General features: G+C 38.8%; 3 protein-coding genes across 3 annotated transcripts in view; 1 reads left to right on the top strand and 2 right to left on the bottom strand.

Annotated features, from left to right (window-relative positions):
* Positions 1–7,485, bottom strand: part of cckbrb (cholecystokinin B receptor b) — a 30,608-nt gene extending 23,123 nt beyond the window's left edge. Inside the window, exon 1 of the mRNA XM_067603771.1 lies at positions 7,047–7,485. Within this exon, the coding sequence (XP_067459872.1) occupies positions 7,047–7,200 (154 nt within the window). The 5' untranslated portion in view covers positions 7,201–7,485. The remainder of the gene's footprint in view (positions 1–7,046) is intronic.
* Positions 7,486–12,674: 5,189 nt separating this feature from the next.
* On the top strand, positions 12,675–18,386 carry pdzk1 (PDZ domain containing 1). Its single transcript, XM_067603769.1, has 8 exons — positions 12,675–12,811; positions 14,211–14,420; positions 14,551–14,764; positions 15,632–15,964; positions 16,055–16,251; positions 16,336–16,560; positions 16,644–16,967; positions 18,108–18,386. The coding sequence occupies exons 2-8, from the start codon at positions 14,214–14,216 to the stop codon at positions 18,159–18,161; spliced, it is 1,554 nt and encodes a 517-aa protein (XP_067459870.1). The 5' UTR covers positions 12,675–12,811; positions 14,211–14,213; the 3' UTR covers positions 18,162–18,386.
* Positions 18,387–18,595: 209 nt separating this feature from the next.
* si:ch73-390b10.2 (Golgi pH regulator) lies at positions 18,596–25,546 on the bottom strand. The gene is made up of 14 exons (XM_067603770.1): positions 25,286–25,546; positions 23,803–23,862; positions 23,154–23,257; positions 22,961–23,067; positions 22,738–22,839; positions 22,419–22,539; positions 22,173–22,253; positions 21,986–22,095; positions 21,785–21,873; positions 20,346–20,438; positions 20,081–20,176; positions 19,679–19,768; positions 19,494–19,559; positions 18,596–19,395 (listed from the first exon to the last, which is right to left on the bottom strand). Exons 1-14 carry the CDS (start codon positions 25,325–25,327, stop codon positions 19,189–19,191), a joined length of 1,368 nt encoding a protein of 455 aa, XP_067459871.1. The 5' UTR covers positions 25,328–25,546; the 3' UTR covers positions 18,596–19,188.
* Between the last annotated feature and the right edge of the window lie 345 nt (positions 25,547–25,891).

The following is a 25,891-nucleotide window of genomic DNA, read 5'->3' as shown; positions in this document are numbered from 1 at the left end:
AATAAATTGGTTTAATTATTATGAACTATCCTGACTCTTTAATTATGTTGGGCCTTCTGTGGAATGAGCTGTTTTTAGAGGGTCATAACACAAAACAAGTGAAAGGCAACACCAGGCATTTGAAAGGTGTTGGCTCCAGGACAGTATGTGGTTCATATATTAAAGTGGAATGACGTCATGTCACTAAATTGATTGAATGCTCTTGTATCCACCCAGCCATTCTCAAATGTTTTTGTATCACTTGCAAGCTTAGTGATGGATTCAGGCTATGCTTGGTCAGCAATAGTCAGTTAGTCAGTCATTCTCTCTGTCTCTCAGACACACACACACATGCACACAGAGTGTTCCCATCTAATGACATGTAACTCTACCATCTGTCTCACATGCTCCTATGCAAATATAAAGCAGTATCCTCTAATATGGTGGGTGCTGCTCTGCTGACAGAACACCAGGGTTTCTTCATAATCACAGAAATGGCAACAACTAAAAGTGTTTCATTATGTGATTGTGCATTCAAGAGAATAATGAAAATGTGCAGCCCGATGATTGGTGAGAGAAATGAACCAACACTGCTTTATTAATGTTTCTCTCTCTCTCGTTCTTAATGAAATATGTTACATTGGCTTCTGCCTAATCAAAGCCAATTAGCTTTCCTATGTGTTAGCTGGCTGTGCGGGAAACACTGATAACTCTCTCAGCACATTTATCTGTTGCTTCAGGCCAGCATTTCCAATAGCTGCTCCTGCTCATGTGTAGAGCAGAGGTATTCGTTTTAATCACCCCACTCAGATTATTATTTCTGTTTCATAAAGTAGAGCACTCTTGTACTGTGGTCTTCTGTTCCACGGCTTCACCACACTGATTAATAGATGCATGAAAAAACACGACTGTTTAAATCCTGAAATTAATATTGTTGGCATATGGCCCATGTTTGACTGGAATGTTTTCCTTTTGTCAAAGTTGTTATATTGGTGTGAGACATACAGACAAGTCTGTAGTTTCTGTGCAGACTTTTATAGTGACTGTACTTTAAACAGGATGCAGTTTATCATCGAGTAGTTCTTGTAATGTTTCTTAAAAAGACAAACTAATCTGGGTGGTGAGCATTTACAGCAATAGCATACATATTATTAGTTTAAAGCAAGTATTGGTATTTGATCAATTTGAATATATATATATATATATATATATATATATATATATATATATATATATACATCTGTATATAGATGCAAACATTTTGATTTTTGTCTAAATTGTTACAGGAGTAGCCAGTGGTGTCTTGACTTTGAGTGGAAGACACAAATAATCAAAAGATTGAACCATTTTCTAAAAACACACACACACAAACTGAAAAAAAAACCCCAATAAAAATTGCAAATGATAGATATACAAGGACAACATATAAAGCTGCTATGATCAACATTTTTTAATAACAATGGATGAAATGAGCACGTAGACAGTGAAAGGGGTTGCTCGTGGCAACAAACCCAGGATTATCACCAACTGTGCGATTCTCCTCAGCTCTATGGAGCTTTTTAGCATCTTCTAGCTTATTGTTTTGGTTGATGGTTTTGGTTTGCTCTTATTAGCATCTTTTCTAGACACAACAGGCAGCTGTTTTCAGCTGATAAAAACTGTATACTACTTGCTCAGCACCAAACAGCAGACAGACAAATTGGCAACTAGCAGGTGGTCATAATGGAGCACTTAACAGCTGAAGAGTCATATTTCCTTCAGGAGTTGGTGGAGACCAAAACAGAGCAAAAAGGAGAGACAGTATTAGACTTACATTCATCAGGTGCACACAAACACATCTCCAAATGAATGCTAACATTATCTGCTGTGCGTGTAATCCAGCAACTTCATGCTAAAAAGTTCATTATATCTACTGTTGTGTTTCCAAGTGACCAAAAACTTTGTTAATCCAGGTTTGAAGTTCCCATGTCCCACTGTCAGATATATTTATAATTTATGAAACATTATTTATGGCAGTGCTACAGCTCATATAACGCAGCAGTGGTGTGATGTCGGTATGTGTTCGCTCACTGGCTCTGATGGAATCTCCCATTTGCGCTGGTCTGTGCTGGTGTGTAATTACCAATCCATCTAACATATTATGCACTCACTGTTGGGTAGCTGCAACAGCATGTGTGTTATCATATGATATGATCAAGACTGCATAAAGTCACAAGGTATAAATGCAAAGCGATGACAGAAAAATATTGTGTAGGAAATTCTTTAAATGTTAAAGTATGTTAAGCTCCTTGTAAAGTCACTAAACCCCACCAGATATGTTCTACGTCCCTGTAGGAATATTATACAAATATTATACAAGGCCTGACATGATAAATTATTGTAAGTGAACTAAGTAAGCTTTGGATTTTTTCACTAAATGACAGCACTTGTTAATAACATTTCCAGCCAACATACTACTTGCTTCAACAAATTGAACCAGCAGGCTGTAAGGTCTATTTAATATGATGTATCACCTATGTCCTTTTTATTTTGTTGTTGTAAAAAGTTAATTTTTTACAAACATACAGTCCTAATACAGTCAGATGCAGTCCTCCTGAATAATACCATGCATCTGCTGCCCCTGTCATGACACAGAAGTGTATTGGACATAATCAATAACACATTTCGCTTTGAGGCTGATTGTTATTTTGTATGTTCACATAATTGCTTAAATAAACCACAGTAAGAAGATACTAATCTGACAGCATTTGACAATGGAGCAAATGTTTCCCCTTGGAGGCTGATGGATCTTTTAGATCTTTTGGATTAAAAAAATACAGAAAAAGTTTTGTCAATCTGTGATTCACGTTCACAATATCGGTCACTGATATCAACAGTACAGGGCCAATGCACGTACTGTAGCTCCTTTTTTCAATCAGTCTCATATTTTCAGTCTCTTACTGCTGACTTTGCCTACATTGTCATTGTTATTTCTGCCTGCTCACACCTCCAAACTACACCACAATGAAACTAGAGGCTTCATGCAAGTTTAAAACACATCTTCAAGTTGTTCTGTTTCAGTGCGAAAATGCTGCAGCTACTACTTACTTTCAACTACACAAATGGGAAAAAAGTCATTAAAGAAACTAACACTGGCCATTTGGCATGTTTAGTTTGCAGTCAGCTCCACCATTTATTTGTAGTACTATTTTCAGTTGGAGGAGCCAAATGACAGAAGGGATGCTTGTAGCTCTAGAGGTGTGAGGAGCTGATTTTGTGTGTGTGTGTGTGTGTGTGTGTGTGTGTGTGTGTGTGTGTGTGTGTGTGTGTGTGTGTGTGTGTGTGTGTGTGTGCGCTCTGTTTACAGACAGACGCACTGTGAGCATGTTATAGGATAAAATGCCCTTGTTGCATCTTCCAAAGGTTTTCTGTTTGTTATTATGTGAAATCATTTTGACAGGTCAGACAAAACAAAAGACAAACCATTACTTGTTCAGTTTATATACCATTTGTATCTTATTGGAGTCCATACATACTATCTCAGTAATGTGTCTATATTTGGATATGTCACATACATACAGGATGTTGTGTAATGCATGTTATACATTTTACACAGTGCACTTCAAATATGCAAATGCAAACTCCATTAAAACTTTTCGTCCTCTTGTGTGACATCAGCTGTAATGCATTATTGCTATTATATCACCCACAATTAAAGACTTGGGTGTGAAAGACTGGGCAACAAATTCACTGTTAACAACAACGTTAAAATGAATCAAGTGAAAAGTTAACTGCAGTGGCAGAGGCGATCATTAATAAGAAGTGAAATGGTATAATGAGGTTCATATTCCATCCATGAATATTTAAGGTCTCATCTGTTTTTCTCATTCAGTAAATCAGACATCATATTGAGTATGAATTACTCTCCCCCTCTCTCTGTCTCATACATATGCAGCGTGTGTCACTTCCCATCCCGGTTGGCCCTGGTGTCACTGCACCTATCAGGGAAAAGCAGTTTCTGCTCCTGAAAGACTGATGTATTGGTAAATGTCACAGCCAGTGGCTAATCCAGTATGGTAAATGTCATCTAAACCTTGCCACTAAGCCAACTGCACCCCAGAACATTTGATGGAGGCACTGAAGGAAACTGCTTTCTGTTGACAGGCTACAACGCACGATCCACGGGGGCCCCTGGTCACGCCGGTCGGAATACAGAACAACATGCTGGTTGCTTGGCGCACACAGGCATGTATTAAACACCTCGGCTCTCAAAAGGCAGAGTGAGATGAGAGGGTGTGAGCGATGGAGATAGTGAAATATCCACAAATAGGTGAGGTGGAGACCTGAGACAAGTGGTGGGAAAATGAAAAGCAGAGGAGGGTTTTTTTTGTCGAAATGTTTTCGACAGGAAAGTCAGCTGCGTGTAAGTGACTAATAACCCCCCTTTTTGTTGTTGTCGTTATCATCTCCAAAGTAATGACCACCTATTGTTGTATGATGAATTGCACTGCAATCAGCCAGCATCTTAGATAACTCATACACAGTCTTTATTGACTCTAGAAATATATTCTCACTTACTTGCAGTAAACAAGGTGTGACTGGCATCCTGTAAAGCTACTTCAACCAACATCAACACTACAGCAGGGGTGTCAAGTCATGTGCAGTAAAGCACTTGTCTGCAGTCTGCAAGTTATTGTTCCAAATCAAAGACACCCAGGCTGCATTCAATGTGAAAACACTGAATACAGACCAGGTTTTTCCTTGCTTTGAGATGTGTTTGTTCCTGTTCAGTGGCTGTGTCACACCAGTATTCATGGTATAAATCTCAAAAAGCAGTGAACACTGAAATGTTTAGTAACACATGGGCTCCAGTTTAGCGCTGCGCTTTCATAAAGAAAGGGAAGCAAACAAGATAAGATTTTAATATAATGTGTCTGACCCTTCCTGCCTGGTAAACATCCATATCTCTCATACTCCACATCACCAGTTTGTAACCCAGGCTTTTTGTTATTTAATTAATTGTAGTTTCAGAGCCCAAGCCTGGTGAAACCTTCAAGATTATAGGCTATTTATTCCAATTCAAGAACACTCCTGCAGAGCTACAGAAGACAACAGTAAGCAACAGTTTTCACAGACTGAGCAGGACTCCTAATGACTTATAAACTGATTTTTGATGTATAGAAATTGGCAGAGTTCTCCTTTAAACAAAAAACGCTAAACATTTGTTGTTTTCGACTTGACAAGCTGTGTGCATTTTCCGCCACCCATAGCACATTCAAAGTATATATTCTGACAGGCCTGAACATTACCCAGGTAATTTCACTGTCGACCAGAGAGCAAAATTAATTTGTCAAATCCCCTTGGTAAGAACCACAACCTGTACACTGTGAGAAGTCTGTGACTTATTGCTTTGAAATCCCCGGTCTGGAGAAAAATGAGTGCGACAGAATCTGACTGTAACACAACTCAATCTGCCTCATAAACACAGGGTGTCAAAGTGATGGACAGAGGAGAGGAGATGAGAGCGAATGAGCGAATACGATGGAGAAGTAATTTCTGAGGTGAAGGAAGGAATAATGACAGTGACAGCAGCTGTATGAGGTCAGACATCCTCATTTTTCTCTTCAGGAGATGGGTGTGTGGTCCTTTTAGAAGATAAAATAGGAATGCTAAATAGAGAGAAGTAACACCATGAAAGAGTCTAATTGGAAAGAAGCAAGAATCTGTGAGTGAGACAGCATGTGGGCCATTAATATTACTTAATAGTGCAGAATAAAACTGCTTTAGGCTCCCAACTTAAATATGCTGCAGCAATTCTCTGCAGAGATGAGACACATCGGTCTTGATCTGTACTTGTCCTGAGTGGCTTGTAATTTTCAGAGCACCAATTTAGCCCAGTATAATGGGTTATACTCATGCCTGCAAGGTGCTTGAAATTACTAATCATGGGCTTGTATAGATGTTGACAGGTAAAGAATGACTAAAATCATTCAGAATATAATGCAGTATGTATGAATTGTTGATGGTGAATTGGTTCTGTCAACACTCACCGTGATAATGGAGGTGCTCAATCTCTGCAGTCTTTTACACGCATGCAGCCTCACACACCTCATCAACACACGGATACACTGACAAAAAACTGTTAAAGGATGAAGGTGGAAGAAAATGGCAAGTGTTGATTGATAAAGTAGCATGAGGAGACACGACTGGGAGGATATGGAGTGATGACGCACTTAAATGTTCTTTCTTGTTCACAAGATCAAGTCAATTTTATGAATATAGCTGGAAATAACACATTTGCCTCAGAAGGCTTTTTCAAAGTGCACCACATGCGGTCCGCTCCATCCTTAGACTCTCAATTTGGATAAAGTGCTTGGAAATGCTTGGAAAATAGAATATAATAGATATTTCACATAGAATCAGCAGAATGCTGCAGTATGACCATGGCACAGTCCAGATATTATTTTTTTATGGATTAATCCCCTGTTTGGATTCAAATAATGAAAACAACAACACAGCTTTATGTTAACAAGAGAGACTGATACATCTGGACATCATGATCATGTCCCAGTGAATGATTAAAGCCTGATCTGCACTATATGAACATAGACTGCAATGGTGTCAACCACTTAGTTTATTGTCCTCATTAAAGTTATTCATTGTATAAGCCTTTAATTATGATTAATGACTGGAATATTAAGAGAACATTTTATTTTAAAGTAATATATTATCACAAAGTATATTCAAATTCTTATTTTATCAGTAGTTGTTTGCAGAGAGAGGAAAACCATACATAATCAGTTTACTTCAGTTTAGAGTTCACATATCTTGATTAACCTACAGGCACCAACATTAAACTGAAATAAAAGGAATTGGGTATTTGTATTTTAAAGGAAAGCTACATTTAACCTTCTTGCACATAACTGAGTTTTGCTTCCTTGTGATCAGCAGGTGGAGATAAAGTAAGTCAGGTTTATTTAAATAGCACCTTTCAAGAGCAGACGTCACAAACTGCTTCAACATACAGAATGAGGTCATAGTTGCATCTTTGAATTAACTTCTGGGTAATATATTAAATGGCCGCTCACCTCTCTGTCTCACACGCTGAGGTATGAGGAGTGTGGACGTGTTGCTGCAGGTGATGTTTGATGTCTCCAAGCTCCCGTTAAAGTCTCCGCTTTGCAACGCATAAGTCTGCGCTCCGACGCACTCGGACGATGTAAATGTCTCATTTAGATCCATTTTGTTGATTTATGGCGTCACTGAGGTTACAAAAAGTTCAAATCAGACCTTCTGTCAATTTTATTCTGAGCCTCTAAAGTGGTAAAATAACAGAACTTTGCATCCATAGTCCATCATTCGACTGAGGCAATTTATCGCTTCCCAACTTCCAAAATGAAAATTAGTTTGCTTCTTTTGTCGTTGATTGTGTCACCTTTACTGTAGATGTGTCTCTCTGTGGCATCACACGCTTTATTCAAAGATCGGTGCGAACCGGAGAGAGGAGGCGCGCGGCACACTGATGCGCTTTTGCCAGGTGAACCGCATGGAGAGAGAGAGAGAGAGAGAGTGAGCGCAGAGAGCAGAGGACTGAAGTCATATAGGGTGAGAGACAGAGAGAGAGAGAGAGAGAGAGGGAGAGAGATGCACAGCGAGAGAGTTGTCTGCCATTGGTCTGTTTTTGGGCGAAATATTTTAGCTCATACACGCCCAACGCACAAAAGATATTTTGTCTCTTCAGATAACGAAATTCGAAAAAAAAAAACATAAAATGAAAAAGATTTTCATTCAGCACAGTCTCCCTGTAGTATGAAACACATGGATAGGCTACTTGAACCAAGATTTTGTGATTTTTGGCTATTTGATTTTTTTTTTTTTTTTTTTGTATGTTTTTGTTTGTTTTTACCTGATATGCTGATTTTTAAGGATTGTCCAACCATAACATAATTAATTATAATAATAATGATGATGATAATAACTATTTGTATGGCACCTTTCATGTAAAAAAGTGTAGCTCAAGGTTCTTTACAACAAAAAAAATAACATGCATTAAGTGCTTCACATGAAAAAAAGATGTACATAAGATGGAAAATAAAACTCACTTGCTAATAATAATGATAAAATAAGATCAAATAATGTGAAAATAGAGAATGCGCACTTAAACGAAAATTAGCATAATCATTCAAATAATTCATAAGTAGAGGTTATTTTCTTAATAGGGGATTGTAACTCAAAAGTAATGATTTCAGTGAGCTAGAAGCAGTCAGTAACAGTGTTAGTTACGGATAACAATGATTACTTGCCCTGCTCTTTTGAGTGACAACATCACCACCATCTGTTATCCAATTCCAAATGAACTATCATTTGTGATAGATAAACTGTATCACTACAATAGTGGGTACGATTCGTTTTGAAAACTTGTATGAACAAGACCAGAGAGAAATCAGACACAAGGTTTGAGTACAGTGAGAGAAAATATGGTGCAGTATGTTCATGCTCTAATCATCATTTAGCTTTCTTCAGTCTGTGCTCCTGTTTGGAAGAAAAGCTGCAGGCCTTATAGGTGAAAGACTATGACAGCTTTGTTTGCAAATGAAATCAGGTGCCACCTTACCAATGCTTTAATAACTTGATGCCCCTAATGATAAAAGCGCCTGTGGTGGTTTAACATGCGCACCGTCGCCCTCATGTGGTGTGTGAGCGCACCTCCCTGTCTTTGGCAGGTGGTCGAAGGATCAGCATTAAATTAGAAATATTACATTCATGTCTCATTCCTGTGTAATTATAGAGCGTGAACCTGGTGGGAATCTGTAAATCTACAGTCTGTGAAGGTGACTTGATACAATTCCTCATCATATCTTGCTCATGATCATCATCATAATTACCATCTTTAGGCTATCAACCCTCCTCCTGAAGACACTAACTGAAACCTATTATGAAATGTAAAGGATCTTCCACATACTGGTTCTGTGTCTTCCCGTACCTTCCATCCTCCAGCTGGGATTGTAAAATTGATATCTGTGGTCACTTAACTTATTTGCTCACTCAGCAACATTCATAGATGGATGATGTGGGACCCTCTGTCTGAGCTATAGAGCAACAGCATGCTGCAAGAGCAGAGAAACTATTGTTCCCATCCATTTCCTACCAACGGTCAGGCTTGTTTCCTTTTAACCACGACCACAATCATTCCCTAACTAGTAGTTTCAGTTGCCTAAAATTAACCAGACCTGCAGGTGGCAGATAAGAAGACAATATAGGCCTGTATATAGATACAAATATGTATAATTTAACAGTCATATGCATTGTGAAAGACATTGACGAACAATCTCAGAAAATGCTTGTATGGGTCATTTTGGAAAGCACTAAGGCCTTGTTTTGTTATTTAAATTAAAGGACTTAGTGGTGCTACTGTATAGGAAAGCTTCAGGAGGAGAATTATCCCTGTCTGATTGAGTAATTGTTTTATTTTCATTAACTATAATTGCTTGTTATACACATTTTGTTATACTTATGTACTTCCAGTACTGTGGCCATGAGGACATTAACAGTAGTAAGCTCTGACTACAACTACCACTGCCAGTATAATTACAGTTTCAGTGCCTCGACCTCGCTGTGCTCCTGTGTTGTCCGAAGACACATCAGCACTGATGGATGTCAGTGTGCTTTATTGTTTTGCGGAAGAGCAAACATGCATAGAATAACTGTATAATAACTGTATAAATATTTGCAATGAAGATCAGGAAAAATACCAGTAAGTTCATCGAGGTGCTTCATGTTCTGTGTGTTCTGGTTGTGATTTGATTATTTCAGTGGAGCCACATTTTCAGACATTTATCCACAGATCATTCTGACTATATTTTTATTATCATTTATTCATTTATTTTGTCTTAGAAATGTTTAATATGCTTCATAATGACAGGATATTTCTACTGGTCTTATTATTGTCCTAATTAGAAAAATCCTTTTATAAAGTAAGCATCAAACTTTATATTAAAGTTTTAAAATATCAAGATAATATGTTTTATTCATGTTGGACAGTGGTACTATATACTGCGTGTATAGAGCTGGAGGTGTGCCATGGACGTAATATATTCCTGGAATGGGCCTGCCCTGGACAGGTTTCATGCTTGTTTGTACAGTACAAAGCAACAGAGACAGTGTTTGTTAGGCTGAAATGTCGCTGTTTTCTGAGGCGTGTTATTGCCGTGGAGAGCTGGGACCGTCTGCTTGGCCTCTGAACGCTCAAATGACTCTTAGAGAAAAACAGGGGCCATTATTTCTTACGGCCTACCTCTAATCTTTCTCCTGGTCTAATGAGCTGGCTCTGGCAGGTCATGTGTAGAGCCACTTAACCCAGATAAACAAGCCATGTGAGGATGCCAATCAAGACGAAGAGAGAGACTAGCGCTCCCTGTTGAGATCAGTAATCACAAAATGGCATGACATGTTGATTACTGATGCTCCACTGCTGATGAAGGCATGTTGGAGATAATTACTGATGGTGTGGCACTTTACAGCTCACATCTGTATCTTCTGCTGCTATGGTATATGCATACTTTTCTGCCGTTATGATAAACACCACTAAGATTATGTTTCAGATCAAATAAACAACTGGAGGTTTCATCAATCTAGGCAGTCAGCATCACGGAAATACATTCAGCTACGTTTTTTTTCTGGCAAACACAAAGTGATGACTGAAGGCAATGGATAGTGAACGCATCAGTGCTAAGCCGAGCTGAAGAGGATTTCTGTCTCCTTCCACTCACTTCATCTCCCCTCTGCTTGTGGCTCCTGGACCTGGGATCGATTGGTCAAACATTGCTCCAGACCAGTGGTGAGTGTGTGTGTGTGTGTGTGTGTGTGAGTGTGTGTATAAGCAGTGAGACTGACGCCCCCAAACCTGCACAAATTTTTCCATTTGCTATTGTTGTTCCTAATTTTCAGCACAGTCCTGCACCCTTATGTTTTTGCTATGTGAAAACAGACTTACAGTAAAGTGCTGAAAAAGGCCAAAAAGAGTGGGGAAAAAAGAATGATCATCTCCAACATGTCAACTTTTCAGGAATTAAGAAAAACAGCTTGATGGCGATGCACTATTCACATGAAGAGCTTTGAGAGTTTTAGAAAGTTTGTGGTTACAGATTGATTTCAACCTGTGAAGGAGCTTGTGATTCATCAACTGATCCCCAAAATTGGAGATATGAGGATAATGCCTAACCAATATTATGACACATTACTCAGTAATGTCAGACTCCACCAACAACAGAACATACTGCTTACTTTACACGTTAGTACATCAATAATTAACACGCTGAAAGGTTCAGAGGTTCAGAATGAGTAATTTATGTTTGATACCAAAGTACAATACGGCCCTTTATTTATTTATTTATTGTAATCATGTGCAATTTTAAATACAGGACTTCCACTTGTAATAGAGCATTTTTACATTGTGATATACATGCTTTCACTTATGTAAGAGGTGAGCACTTCCACACTCTGTCAAGATAGATATTTTCCAACCCTGGCTGCACTGTGTGAGACTGTCCAGTGATCATCTTCAGAACAACAGTAGATGGCAGCATCATGTTTGACAACGCACCAATTGAGCTCCAGCAGACTGACCTCTTTTAGGGTCAAAACCATTGTTATCAAATGATTGCTGATGATTGAGTGTACCACACTATCACTGGATCAATTAATGGTTTTCTCCTAACTGGTAATTACAGTCTCCATGGAGGCGGTTTGAAACTAAAGATAACTGAATTCAGAGCAGAATTATTAACCATGGTCACTCTACAAAAATCTCTTGTTGTAGACATCAGCATCTATGAGCACAGTAATGAATCAACCTTTACTGTTTGCAGATTTGTTTTGCTTGGCCTTGCTTGAGTTTTCGTCACCTTTGTCCCATACCAAGGACAGCAGTATCATAATAAGCCTTTTATAACCAAGGGACTCTCCCATAGTTACAGACAACAGCAGCCATAAACCTGGGGGACTAAACTACACATAAACTAACTCTGCAATTTGTAAACTTTACAGATGATGTTGTAAAAAATAAAATTTGTCCATTAAGTAGCAGGTTTTTCGAGCAGACTTCCATGCAGAGTAAAAACCACAGTTTTTTTTAAAATCTGTTTTTATTCCTTTTGTTGTTGTGTTATGGTTGTTGTATGTGTATTAATTGTTTATATCTTGCTGCAAATACTGTAATAAAGATCTAATGAGGTAGTGAGCTGAAACATACAGTATAAAGCAATACAATTCAATTGCATTAGAAACTACAGCATCCAAAATAATAAACTATAAACAGGCAACTTAATTTAAACAGGTGCCAAATATTCCCAAGGTGTGTACATTTACAGTTTTTTTCACCATCAACACCCAAAAGATACTTTTTCCTCTTTATAGAGAGCTTTAAGTAAATTTTCTTTCCATAAATAATCAAAATGTTGAATACTAATGTGATTTATGCAAATGAGTATGCACAATATGTATTTCCCTTGATGTAGTTTTGATTGTATTGTGGATGTACTGTAATGATTCCTGACATTGCTGATTGCCACCTGCGTCATGTACCTTTGACCACTCAACAGATCACTGCTTCATCTTCTCTTCAGAGGACAGACCGCACATGTTCTCTTGAGTCATTCTTAACACGAGCCATAGTTAAATAACTCAGCCTTTAGGCTCACCTTTGGCCTGTCAAAGTCCCCTCAGAGACAGGGAGAGGGCGAGGGGGAAGGGGGAGGGAGTGAGGAGGAGAAGGACAGGTTGAAGATACAAGATATATCAGCTAAGCAGTGACAGGTGAGCTCTTTGGACCAGGACACCAAGCAGAGACGAGCTGGTGAGTTTGATTTCAATGATTTCATATGATATGATTATATATCATATAGAGCCTGTCCAAATGAAAGAAATGTCCAGCATTGCATACAGCAACGGTTGGGGTCAGAACCTCCACAAGATGTTACAAGATGAACCTGAAGGAGAGGAATTTTTTACAGACCTTCTTCTAATGTTTGCCATTTTCGAAAAATTACTCGATAGTTTTAAGTGTGTTTACATTATCTCAAGTGTATTGTAATTTTGATACTGGATCTACTAACCTCTTAATCTCTGCAGTACCCACTGTTGGGGACATGTACAAATTCACATTTGTGAGTGCAGTTCAAACCCTCCAAAGAACTTTACTTTTCTGCGGTATTACAAGATACCTTGTTTTTTTTAACCTCGAGTTGCAAAATATTCAACGTTTGATAAAATAGCATGAACTGTTCTCTTGTAAAAGATAGAACGTCATTATACACACATCACATGAGAACGCAAAGCTGTTGGAATACAGCATCAATGAAAAACTAATGACTGCACACTCACTCCAAAACATAAATTCCTTTAAATGTTTGGATCTTATTCAGATGTTTGCTGGGTCATTTTGACCAGTCTATGTTAATAAACTTGTGGTAACTCTTTTACATCACTGACTAAAAATTTTGTCAGTAAAAAGTACTGTTGCAGCGGTGAAACATTTGTCATGATGAACATCTTACATATAACATTACAAACAGAATTTTTCTAAATTTTTTAAAGGTCGAAGTGGATTACAATATTTTCTGCCTTTGCTGTTACTCCCTTTTCGTACGTACACATCAGCGCACATAAACACACCTGTCCTTACACACACCTCCTTAACAGTCTATAAGACGTTTACAGAGACATTCAAAGTTCAGGATGTCGTTTAAAGTCAAGTCGTCACCACGTTCAGTTGTGCCTTGCTATTAACCATTAACTGGAGAGCTGACAGGGAAGATTAACTTGGCATCTGAAGCTATCAGCACTTCTATGACTTATTCAGGTTCAGGGTTATTTGCTATTAAATGAATGTTTGTGCTGGAGGGTGACAGTGGTGACAGGAAAAAGGAGGGGGGTTATAAATAAATAAATAAATTCAGTAGCTGCAGCCATCCTTTACTGGAGCATTACATGAACATAATGAAAAACATAGCACTTATTTCTTTCACTTGTGCCATGGTCAAGACTTCTAGGACTCTAGGGTTTTTTTCTATGTACTGTATGTCTGTGTTGATATGAATTTGACAACTTTTAGAGGTAAATGTAATGACTATAAACAGCAAATTGTGTTCCCTACAGTCAAAAATGCCAAAGGATTCACCGCATTTCTTAAAGGACATTAGAAGATAAAACTTGTGATTGTGTGTGTACATTATTTACCCTCTCCTCCATGACAGGACATGGCTGGGTACAAGCCCAAGGTGATTTCTCTAACCAAGAGACCGGGTCAGACATATGGCTTCTACTTGAGGGTGGAGCATGGAGAGGATGGTCACCTGATCCGCTGCCTGGAAATGGGAGGTCCAGCTGAACTGGCTGGCATGAAAGATGGAGACCGCATCCTACGAGTTAATGGAGCATTCGTTGATGGACTGTCCCATTCAGAGGTAAGCAGGATGTGGACTTATTGCAGTGCATTCATCAAATCAATAATAACTCTTAAGACTGATGGTATTATGCTGTGACCTGCATCTTTCTTGTAACCCTTCAGCAACTGTATGTGTTCCCCTGGGATAGGTGGTGGACCTGGTGAGAAACAGCGGGGCAACCGTCGTCTTCCACATCTTGGATGAAGCTTCCTACAAGCAAGCGAAATCAGAGGGAGTAAACCTGTCTGACCCTCACAACACACCAGTTGCCAATGGTGTGGCCAAACAGGCACCAAAACCCAAACTCTGCTACTTGGTCAAGTCCACGTCAGGCTACGGGTTTTCTGTTCGCTCGGTCAAAGGTGAGCTAAGGAGGCAGGGCAGGGGAATCGCAATTTGGGAAAACATAAAAAAGTAAACTTTTAAAAACATATATTACTACATTGCTGGATTACCCTAGATTTGCTGTCCTTGAAGCACTAAATTGTTTTGGTATCACTTTCTGACAAGACACCCTTCAAAGGGGTTTAAAGGTTGTAACTAATGGCTTTATTAATGGTTTATAAAGCAGTTATAAGCTATCAAAAAGAAGTTAGTTCTTAAATTCATCAGGAAGACTCCTCCAATGGACTGTTTGTCCTCTGATCTTGTGGAAAACAGCTATGGTAACACTTAATTCTACAGGTCTTTAATTTTATACAAATTCCCTGGAGTTTGTCAAATTTTCTGACAGAAAAATGTCCTAAAAATTAACCGTTAAATACCTGCAAATTACAGGAAATTTGTATAAAATTAAAGGACTTGTAAAATAAAATGTTACCACAGCTGCTTATTACCAACTTATTGACATTTACAGCAGTAGATTTGATGGATCATTGTGAGAACCCATTATTAATAATGTTAACATTTATAACTATAGACATGGCTAATTCGAAAGTGAGAAGCACAACAACAATCCATGTATTTTGGTTCAGTTGCTCTTCAGCGTTTTTACAGAAGGTCAGAGGTCAAACGGTCCATTGACTGTCCATTGTCATTCTGGAAGACATACACCAGCCAAAGGAATTTTTCACACCCTGCCAAACGAAAAGTTGTTCCTATTAATGGCTTGTAACTGATTTATGAATAACTATTATTTTTAGCAGTCTGATGATGAGAACTGTCTCTGTAATCTCAGCTCATACATTTTTGCTATGTTTATTCAGTATCTTCTGTAACATTCTCTTTAGGTGAGCAGGGTTTGTTCATGACAGACGTGCTATCAGGAAATGTGGCGGATAGGGCAGGGGTCAAAGAAAATGACCGTCTGGTGGAAGTCAACGGGGTGAACGTGGAGTACTACACACACGAACAAGTGGTGGACAGGATCAGGCTGGCAGACAGTAGCATCATGTTCCTATTGGTTGACAAGGAAACAGACAGGTACTACCAGAACAAGCGTATCAAGATAGAAGCCTCATTAGCTACAGTCAGTCATCTCCCTCACGAGCCATGCATCATTGACATGACCAAAGGATCTAATGGGTATGGTTTCCTGCTCAGAGAGGAGCCAACCCAAACAGGCAAGTTAATCAATTAACTGCTATATTCACTAACATTAAACTGCAGAGATGAGGCTGTGTTTTGACAGTATACTCATTGATGCCATGCAGGACATCTCATCAAGGATATAGACAGAGGCAGTCCAGCAGCAAGAGCAGGTCTGAAGGACAGAGACAGGTTGGTGGCTGTGGACGGTGAGGAAGTGGACAGCTACAGCCATGAGCAGGTGGTGGAGAGAATCAGGCAGAGTGGCAACAAGTGCTGCCTCCTAGTGGTGGACAAAGACACGGACATAATGTATAAGAAGGTGAGGCAGGGTGCCACAGTCAAACTTTAGTTGCTTCAGTGTAGAGTGCAAACAATCTATAATGTTATGTTGTGTCCCACACAGGGGAGAGTGTCTCCTATGCTTTTCTGGGAGGAGAGGAAGGACTCCCTCTTTCCGCCTAGTTACACAGAGGCTCTCAATTTACCTGTTCCTGTCCGACCACTTGCACCTGTTCAGGAGAGAGAAGAGGAGCTCAAGCCTAAACTGTGTAAGATGGAGAAGACTGCAGCTGGCTATGGCTTTCACCTAAACGGCATCCAGGGTGTGTATGGTCAGTACATCAAAGAGGTAAGACTTGCAAGAACATCTGCTTTATAACCATTACCATTTTAAATCAACCTGTTAAAGATCTTGGATGCACTTTGTCTCAGGTGGTGAAGGGTGGAGCGGCTGACAGGGCAGGTCTGGAGGACGACGACATTGTGGTGGAAGTGAACGGTGTGAATGTGGAGCAGAGCAGCCATGAAGAGGCAGTGGCTATGATTCGCAACAGCGGCAACTCTCTGGAGATGCTGGTGGCTAAAAAGTGTGTCTACGACCAACTTAAAGCTAAAGGAGTGGCTATCACACGCCTGCTCCTCGGGGAAGCATCCTATGTTCAAGTCCACTCTGCAGACATTCCAGAGGCCTGTAAGGAGGAGAAACATGAGAGACCAGGAAGACCAGAAACTCCCACTGAACCAGCGAGAGAGAGGGTAAGCAGAGCTTTTGAAAATGTCCACAGTTTTGGACATGCTAGTGGATGGTAATGTTGGTCTGTCAAACCTCTGTCTAGACTGAAATATCTCAATAACTATTGCCATTAAATTTTGTCATGAATGTATTATAGGAACTGGATACTGGACTCATATGGCGCCTAGTCACTCAAATGAAAATTGCTCACTGGCACATGAGCCAACAGCGTTTTCTAGCTTCTCAATTTGCTTATGCGTTGTGTGGACCACTGCACATGTGCAGTAAGTTTCTCCTGCTGGCCCTGCCCACGAGTTTGCTTTTCTAGGCTTGTGTAAAGTTTTATATTTATGAATTTATAAATATAAGACCTTCATGGATAAAAACTGATTAAAAATACAAGGAGTAATACTTGACCTAATTTGCAGTTTGAGGTGTCCTGTCAAGTTTTACAGATGAAAATGCTTTTTGGGCCACAGGAATTTTTTTCGCTGCAATACCGTGAGTGATGACTAGGGAAAACTGGCAGCAAGGCTGAGTGGTGGCACCGTATCCAGCTTTCTTAATATATCCATTCATTTTGTACACATTCATGGTCTCCAGAGGATGAATCCTAATGAATTTGGTTAGCCTCTACCTTTTCCTCTAGTGTGGTACTAGAGGAAAGTTGATGAAGTTGACATGTGTAGTTTTGGGTGAAATATCTCTATTGGATGGATTGCCATGAAATTTGGTACAGACATCCATGCCACCCTAAGGATGAATTGTAATAACTTTGGTGGCTTAACTTTTAATGTAGTGTCATCATCACTCATCATAGTGCCAATTAGCAAATGTTAGCATGCTAATACACTAAACTAAGATGGTGAATATGTTTAACACTTTATCCCTGCGGAACATCAGCATGCTAGCATTGTCATTGTTCGCATGCTGACATTAGCATTTAGCCCAAAGTACCACTGTGCCAAAGTACAGCCTCACAGAACCGCTAGCATCGCTGTAGACTCTTGTTTACAGATGGCCACGTACTTGCTGCATCTTCACTAAGTGCAAGAATCAAGACATGTATCATGTCAATCCCCCTTTATCGCCTAAATAAAAAACCAATATCATTAAATGTTCTGTGGCTAATATAATTGTGATTTTATTTTCTCTCTTCTCAGACCTCATCTGTGTCATCATCTTCATCTCAGGACACCATCGATGAGAGACTTTGAGAAGCCCACTTTATGGACACGTTTCCTGAACTAGCCTTTCTCAAACCAATGTTGATCCATCATTCTATTTTTTTAAGAATCAGCTTTATGGGCTTTACACATCCAAATAAGATCACAGAATAGACAAAGGAGAGAACAGAACGACTATAATTCACCTTTAAAATGTCTAGCATCTTTCAATCAGAAGAATAGTTTCATCCACTGTATGAGCACTGAGAACAAAAACATGTTCCTGAATACTTTTGTCTTCCTTTGACGCCAACAATAGATTGTTGATGAACCTGAACAATGAACAGTGATGTCTTTCTCATACCTGAGATTACCAATGTTACTAAGATTAAAACTACAGCCCCAAGAACTAAGACCAACACTAATAATGTTGCCAGTAAATACAGTGGCCTTTTATGGGGTTTCTCTTTATTAACACTGCTGCATTTATTTTATTTAAATTGAACTCTGCTTTGTTGTTCCCAATTTCTGAAATAAATGTAAATTAATGACACATTCCATGAACAGAAATAAATGAACACATACCATCTGAATTATGTTTTTACTGTATAGATATTTGTTTATGTTCCCAATTGAATGAAAATACATAATTTCTTTATATTGTAGAGTCCATATACACCTCAGTGGGAGTGAAGCAGGGATGTGCCGTGAACAGTACAGCTCCAGTGTGTTCAGACAGACTAAAAGAAAAGCACAATTTGGCGAAAAGACTGAAAATTTTAAAGCAAAGAAAACAAAGTGTTTGCATTTTGCAAAGAACATTCAAATTTCTAATATCAACATTTCTTCTGTAAACACTTAAATTCAATATAGTCCATTTTCAAAGCTGTTGCCTGATGTGCTCTAATAGATTCCCATCACTTGCATCCAACAATCAGCCATTCCTGATTCAGGAAGAGGCAGTGCAGATAATTATATCCTTTATTTTAAAAATGAGATACCTGGATATCCCTTAATTACAGATTACAAGTCCCACTGTGAGTAAGAAGTCATGTCCAGGTGGGAAAAGAGTAGAGGATCAGAGGGCCATGTGTTTCTCTGGTGACTGCTTGTGTGCAAGATAGAGGAAGAGGATGCTTGACAGGGCGCTGACCAGGAAGATGACATCAAACCAGCGGTGGTAGAAGTTGAACTGCAGCTCTCCCAGCACCTCTGACACAATGGAGCGATATTCCAGCGGCATACTCATTCGCATCAGCAGTACCGATGACACAAAATACATCCCCTAATATAGTGAAACACAGACAGAGAAATTTCTCATTCAACTGTTGTGCTTAGGCTGTACTCTGTGTAATAGGACAAACATAAAGCAAACACACTCACCATAATCTGAGCGAGGACAAGCACGATAACATTGGAAGACTTGCTGCTCGATATCGCGTAGAAGAACTAAAAATGAAGAAGCATCAAATCTTTGGTTAAAAGACATACCATTAAAAAAAAAACCCTCAGATTTATTTACCTCAGAAACTGTAGCCATTTCAACATGTTTCATGCCACAGTTTTACCTTCGTGAGGGTGATGAGTAGGCCTCGTATGGACGTAACGATTATTATTCCCACCAAGATGAAGGAGATGTGTTGGGACCAAAACTTTACCTGACATGGAGAGAAAGAAAAAAAAAGAAAAGGTCAAGCAAAGTAAGGAAGAAGAAAATTAGAGTAGGGAAAAACGATGACAGCTTTCAATCTGTATTAATCTTTTATTCATTTAAATTCAAATGAGCTGTGAAGACTCAATCAAATATATGCCTATGTGTAAAAAGATTAAAAGCGACCATGACCAGCTTCACTGCAGAAAAAGCAGACAGAAAGATGACAACGGGCAGCTGTATGACATGTGACTCTATTTCTGCAGGTTTGTATGTGTGGGTGTATAGCAAGAGAGAGGGAAAGAAAATAAGGTCTTACATCAAACTGGATGCCCAAGTAGTTCACTGTAATTTCGATCCCCCTCGTCACTGGATCCGTCTTTCCAACCCGATCAAACACAATGTTTATAGTGGCCTATGACAGACAGAATGAGACTTAAAATGAGGCAAAGTCCTTTTTAATCTAAGACAATTAACAACAAAACAAAATGTGATTATGTAACTGAAGAAGCGCCATAGCACTACAGTATTTATGAGTGTGAGAAAAAGACACAATGCCAGAATATGACTGTGAATGTTCTCACCATGAAGATTTTCCAAACACAATAGATGGAAAAGAAGTAGCCGAGGAAGTTGAAGTATTTCCCCTGGAATGTCTTTGAGTACTCAATTCGCTCCTAAAGAAAAAGCAGTGTTTCAAGTGTTAGATAAGAAATAGATAATCATTTATCGTAAACAGGCAAACGGGTAATCAAAATGGGTGTGTGGGAGTGTGTATAGATAAATGTGTGTTTATGTGTGTATCTGTAATAGCAGTCAGGTTTTAATTTAAACCATTAAATCAGGTACTGATATAAATGTCACGGTTGGCTGCAATAGACTATGTAACCTGTGATAACCAAGAGTAGATCTGCTATTAAAAGTTTAGATACACTTCCTGAGATGGATGTGTATTATTTTACAGATATCTGAGTTTAGGTGTACTACTTATCATTTATTACAGTGATGTGAAATGAGTCATTCTTGATAACAAACTCACACAGACCTTTAGCACTAGCACTGAACTCTGCTTACTCAGCACCAAATGGAAGACAGAGTGGCTGACAAGGAAAACTGAACATTTGGCTCTAAAAATCCAAACACTTATCTCTGGTAATTCTCAAGAAATCTCCTATGGGATGATAAAGTTGCTCTGTGTCTTCTGGGTGTGAACGTTTGAACTGTTTGTTATGATTTCAGCAATATATTTTATAAACCCAAGTATCTTACTGCAGCAGTAAGACGTCACTCTGCTCTTGGTTACCTTAGTCGGACAGAAAGTAATTATGGGTCTGCATGTAACGAACCCTATAATGTGTGCTCTTAGGTACCTCTTAATCTTTTGACTGGCTAAGGATTCCATCAGCAGCACTCGCCCACCCCTTTTGCCCACTTCAATAATCAACTGAGGGGGAAGGAAGAACTACACAAAAAGAGGCTAAACACAAACAAGCACCCACCCCTGTGCCCAGGTTAACAGGTAATAAAGCTGCAAACTGATAACATTCAGCTATTGATTGAGGATTTGCTTTGGGAGACAGACCTTTGTTGACTGATTCTTAAGAGGGATGGGTGGTCCTTGGTAGTCACCCCAGATTACACTTCCTATGAGCCTTCACATGAATCATGAAAAAATCTGAACCATAAACTGTACAGATAAAGACACAAAGAGCAATGAAAGAATGCCATTTGGATTTAGAAGGTAAAGCCAAATGTGCAGTTACAATAGGGACAACTTAACTAGCCAGAAGGTCAGTGTTGAAAACCTGCCTATCACTCATTTCTTCAAAAAGAAAATCCTAAGCAGTCAATATAATAAACTAGTTTTTCAACTTGCAGGAATCTTGTGATAGGTGCAAGCAGCCACATTTTCCACATTTGAAAAAGTTTGTTTTTAATCCATTTTGTGTTTCCTCCTTAGTTCAGTGGAACATGGTACGCTTGTGTGTGTGCGTGTGTGTGCAAGTGTATCCACATGTGTTACCTTAGTGGCTTGCAGGTCCACAGTCTCAAGAAAGAGTTGTCGACTCAGCTCCTCTAAAGCATCGACCTCCTGCTGGATCAGAGAGAGGTCTGGACGGAAGAAGTCAAGGCTGACATCTACTACAAATACCGCAGATTATTTGTTCAAAGTTATCTGGTAACAGCTTTTTGCCATCCGTTTAAATATTAGTCTAAAGGATACTTTCGCTGCCTGTTTGTGTGGAGGTAACACTCTTGATCATGCCCCAGAATCCTGTCTGTTTGTTCTGGTCTTCCCCACGTTGGTACATCTGCCTCCGTGTCATTGCAATTCTACACATAAAATACAAGCACATTGTCATTTCACAATAATTTGTTTTAGTAATTTATTATTTTTATTATTAACTCACCGTTTCTTCTTGCTGACAATCATGTCCATAGTTTGGAGCAGCCGTCTCTCCAAAGCCAGGATGTCACTTTCTGTTACATTTCTGTGAACAAAACAAACTAGAAAGCATGAAGATAATGGCAGCATGTGGCTGAGTGCTACCATGTAAACAGAGATACACCTGAGTATAGGAATTACTAATGCATTAGCGGGCTGTGTGATTCAGCTTCTAAAGGTTATTTCAGAGAAAACCCACAGCCGAGCTTACCTGAGAAAATAAGACATATACGTGTAGGGACAGTTGACAGCACCAAAGCCAGACAGCAGAGCCATGAGAGTGACTCCGATCACACCAACACGACTGATTAGCTGCTCAATGGACAGGATGCCTGAAGAAAAGACAACAACAGACTGAAAAAAGCAAACAAAAAAGCATCATTTGGTTTTTTTGCTTGCTTTTCAGCACTCTTTGCAAATAAAGGAATTATGAGAAACAAAACACCTATAATGCACAAATGTTTCAAATATTCAATGCAGATCGGCATAAAGTTGCCAAGTGCCAAGTGAGGAGAAGGTTGCACACTCACCGTGTTTTGGACTGAGGATAGGAAATGGGTCCCCCAACTTCCAGAAGAAATACATGAAGGTAAACCACACCATACAGGCAAAAAGGAGCCTCTGTCTCTGCACTGCACACACACATAGGAAACAGCTTTGTGAAATACTGTGTGAAATACCATCTGTCAAACAGCATCAGCTATTTTAGTAACAGTGTCTTATTTTTCAGTAGTCAAAACTGGCTGTACTTACGCAGGCGTATATTGCTGACAACAAAGTAACCGATGTAGAAAGGCACCACGAAGATGAGAACTAGCAGAATCACATACAAATTCAGCTTCCAGTGGAAATACCTGGAACTGTGGCAAAGACATGGAGGTTAAAAGTCTTCATCAGCAATAAGCAGAAATGAAACACAGTTATATTGCACAGAAAATGCACTTACCTACTACTTAAGGCACCCAGAATCTCAAAGATGATGAGCTCAAACATGGTACATGAAAAAGCGAAGGTGACCGAAAAAACCACCTGAACAACGTACTGACGCACCTGTCAACAAATACAAAAACAGACCTTCACCACAGAGTACATCAAGTGATTGATATACAGTAGGCCTACAGCTCAGCTAATGATGATAAGATGAATGTGCACTTAGCCATGTAATTTAGTATTAATTATGGGGAAAATATTAATTTCTTTGAAGAAATCTCAATTTAAAGTCAAGTAAATATCAATTATTTGTTCATTATTAAAAACTTTCTCCATATATGTTCATTTGTATGCTTAACTGTAATACATTTTCCCATTTACACACATTTTGCTAAACTAATGTGCACTGATTAAAAGACTCTCCAGGACACCCTAGCAATTAATTGCAACTGTACCATCCAATCACTGCCAATATTTTCCCTCTAATTAGTACTAAATTACATCATTCTTTCCAGGAAATCTCTTGGAAATTATTAGGAAATTATGGACCAGTGAAATAAAGTGTCATGTTTTTCTTACTGGAATTATCACTGTGTCTGAGTGAGTAGTCAACACACTCATGCTAGTGGTTATTTGTAAATGAATGCCTTGTAATAACACTTTACCTCATAGTCTTTGAAAAGTTGCCGCATAAAGAATAACCATCCAAATCCAAAGAACAGCACCTGTGTTGGATTAAATGGAAGTAATTTGGAGTAGGGAAAGAAGGGGAAGATTACATTGTTACATTTTGCAATTAAGAAATGTTCATCACAAATAAATATGTTTTTCCTGTCTTGGTTTCATCAAGCTAACAAGTGCTTAAACAGGTTTGAATCAAGACTTTGAGGGGTTTTTATGCGCATGTGTGTTTGTTTCATTAAACACATGATAACATGAATTTCCCAATACTGATATCACTTTTTTGAACCTCTTCAGGCAGTTCTCTTTGCCAACAATCAAATTTAACAGTTAATTTCACATCCAGAATGCACTAACGCAACCATAACACTAAATACATGTCTCAGCTTCAGCTCATCCTTTCATAACTAACAAAATGTATCTCCCAAAAAAGTATTTTGGGACTCAAAACACAATGTCCTAAAAGACACTAACCACAAGTAGAACTACAGTATCACTAGTCTTTTGAGAATCTTTGATTTTTCATAAACCAACATCACATTACAAAACAAGGATGCACCTCTGAAATCAGAAATGCTTCAATATACTGAACAGTATTATTGCCAGTTTTGCATATAGTAAATCCAAAGTGCACAAGATGAAACTAAAGAATAAGTAAGGACAAATAAGTGTACATACACTATGTATAGGATAGCTATTATTACACAGATATACAGTAATATACAGCAATGCCAATCAACCCTGTCTTTTGACACAATTACAGTCAAGTTTAAAGTCCCTCTCCACTCAAAAGTTTGTTTTTCTTCTTGCTCCTACAGTTGAAAGTTAAAGCTTCGCTGTGCAGAATGATGTATGTGCAGAGTTTCACACTAAAAGAATGTTTTCACATTCATTTGCTGAAAGTGGAAAGTTTCTCTGAGCTCACTGAAAATCCAGTTTTAAGTGGTGGGCCTACGAGCATGATTTGTGACATCACAACTAGTTAGGAAGCCAATTATGGTCCAATATTCAACTTACACAAGTGTATTGTGGAAACTTGAAGCTTCCAGTGCACAAACACTGAGAATGGACTTTACAGTGAAGTAGGAGACATCTTTTATCCAGCAGTTAAACTTTTGAAGTGAAAAATATTCGCATATTTATAGATTCTGGATTTTTGATGAGAGAGAAGAAGGAGATGCTATTTTAAAGACTTTTGAGGAGTTTGTATGATGGTATGTAAACCTGAGCAACACTGAATCTTACACAGTGTTGCTGGTGGATGAAAAGTTACCCAGAGCTAAGTCCATAAAGACTTTTCCAACCCTTTGCATTTAGCTAGAAGTCATGTAAAAAACGCACCACAGTTAACTAAACAGCTAGCTAGATAACATTTAAAATAACGCTACTTAACAACACGCTCTGGATATTCTTGTTCAGAGGAAGAAATAACGTTACAGTTTGTCAAAATGTACCAACTCAACAAACCTGAGAGGTGAACATGATGACTGAGTCCACCAGAAACGACATGATGTTGTCTATTAAACAGCCTTTAGTCCGCCAAAATGTGAATGTGCAGTTGTATCAGGGTGAGGGGCAGTTTCAGATCATGCTGACATAAAAAAACAACCAGTCTTGAACACAAAAACCTTTGTTATCCTGATAATTGGCTCATTTTTGAAGCGTTTGTCGCTCAGCTGTCAAGTTTCAACGGCAGACTACGGAGGTATACGTCATCAAGATGAGTCCGACAAAAACACTTCCGCCGCAGGACTGTGACGTTTACAAAAAAACTCTGAACAGTAATTCAATAACTTCACATATTTCTTGATACTTTTAAAGGTTTAAAAGATATTTGTAATTAATAACAAATCATGAACTTCGGTACTTCATTGAACGCTGTGAGGATTTGGGTTGCTGTAATTATCATGTTTATCTGCAGAGGGAGACAAAACAACACAAGGTCAAGTTGCCTCTGCTACTACTCACTAACAACAATAACTACTGCACTCAGTTCATGAGGCCACTGTATTGAGGGTATCCAATTTATTACAGTTATTACAATTTATTACTATTATTATTACTTATGAATTA

This window comes from Thunnus thynnus, chromosome 11, assembly GCF_963924715.1.
Source record: "Thunnus thynnus chromosome 11, fThuThy2.1, whole genome shotgun sequence".
Taxonomy (NCBI): Eukaryota; Metazoa; Chordata; class Actinopteri; order Scombriformes; family Scombridae; genus Thunnus; species Thunnus thynnus.
Note: the sequence above shows the minus strand (reverse complement) of the source record. Positions and strands in the feature narration are given on the sequence as shown.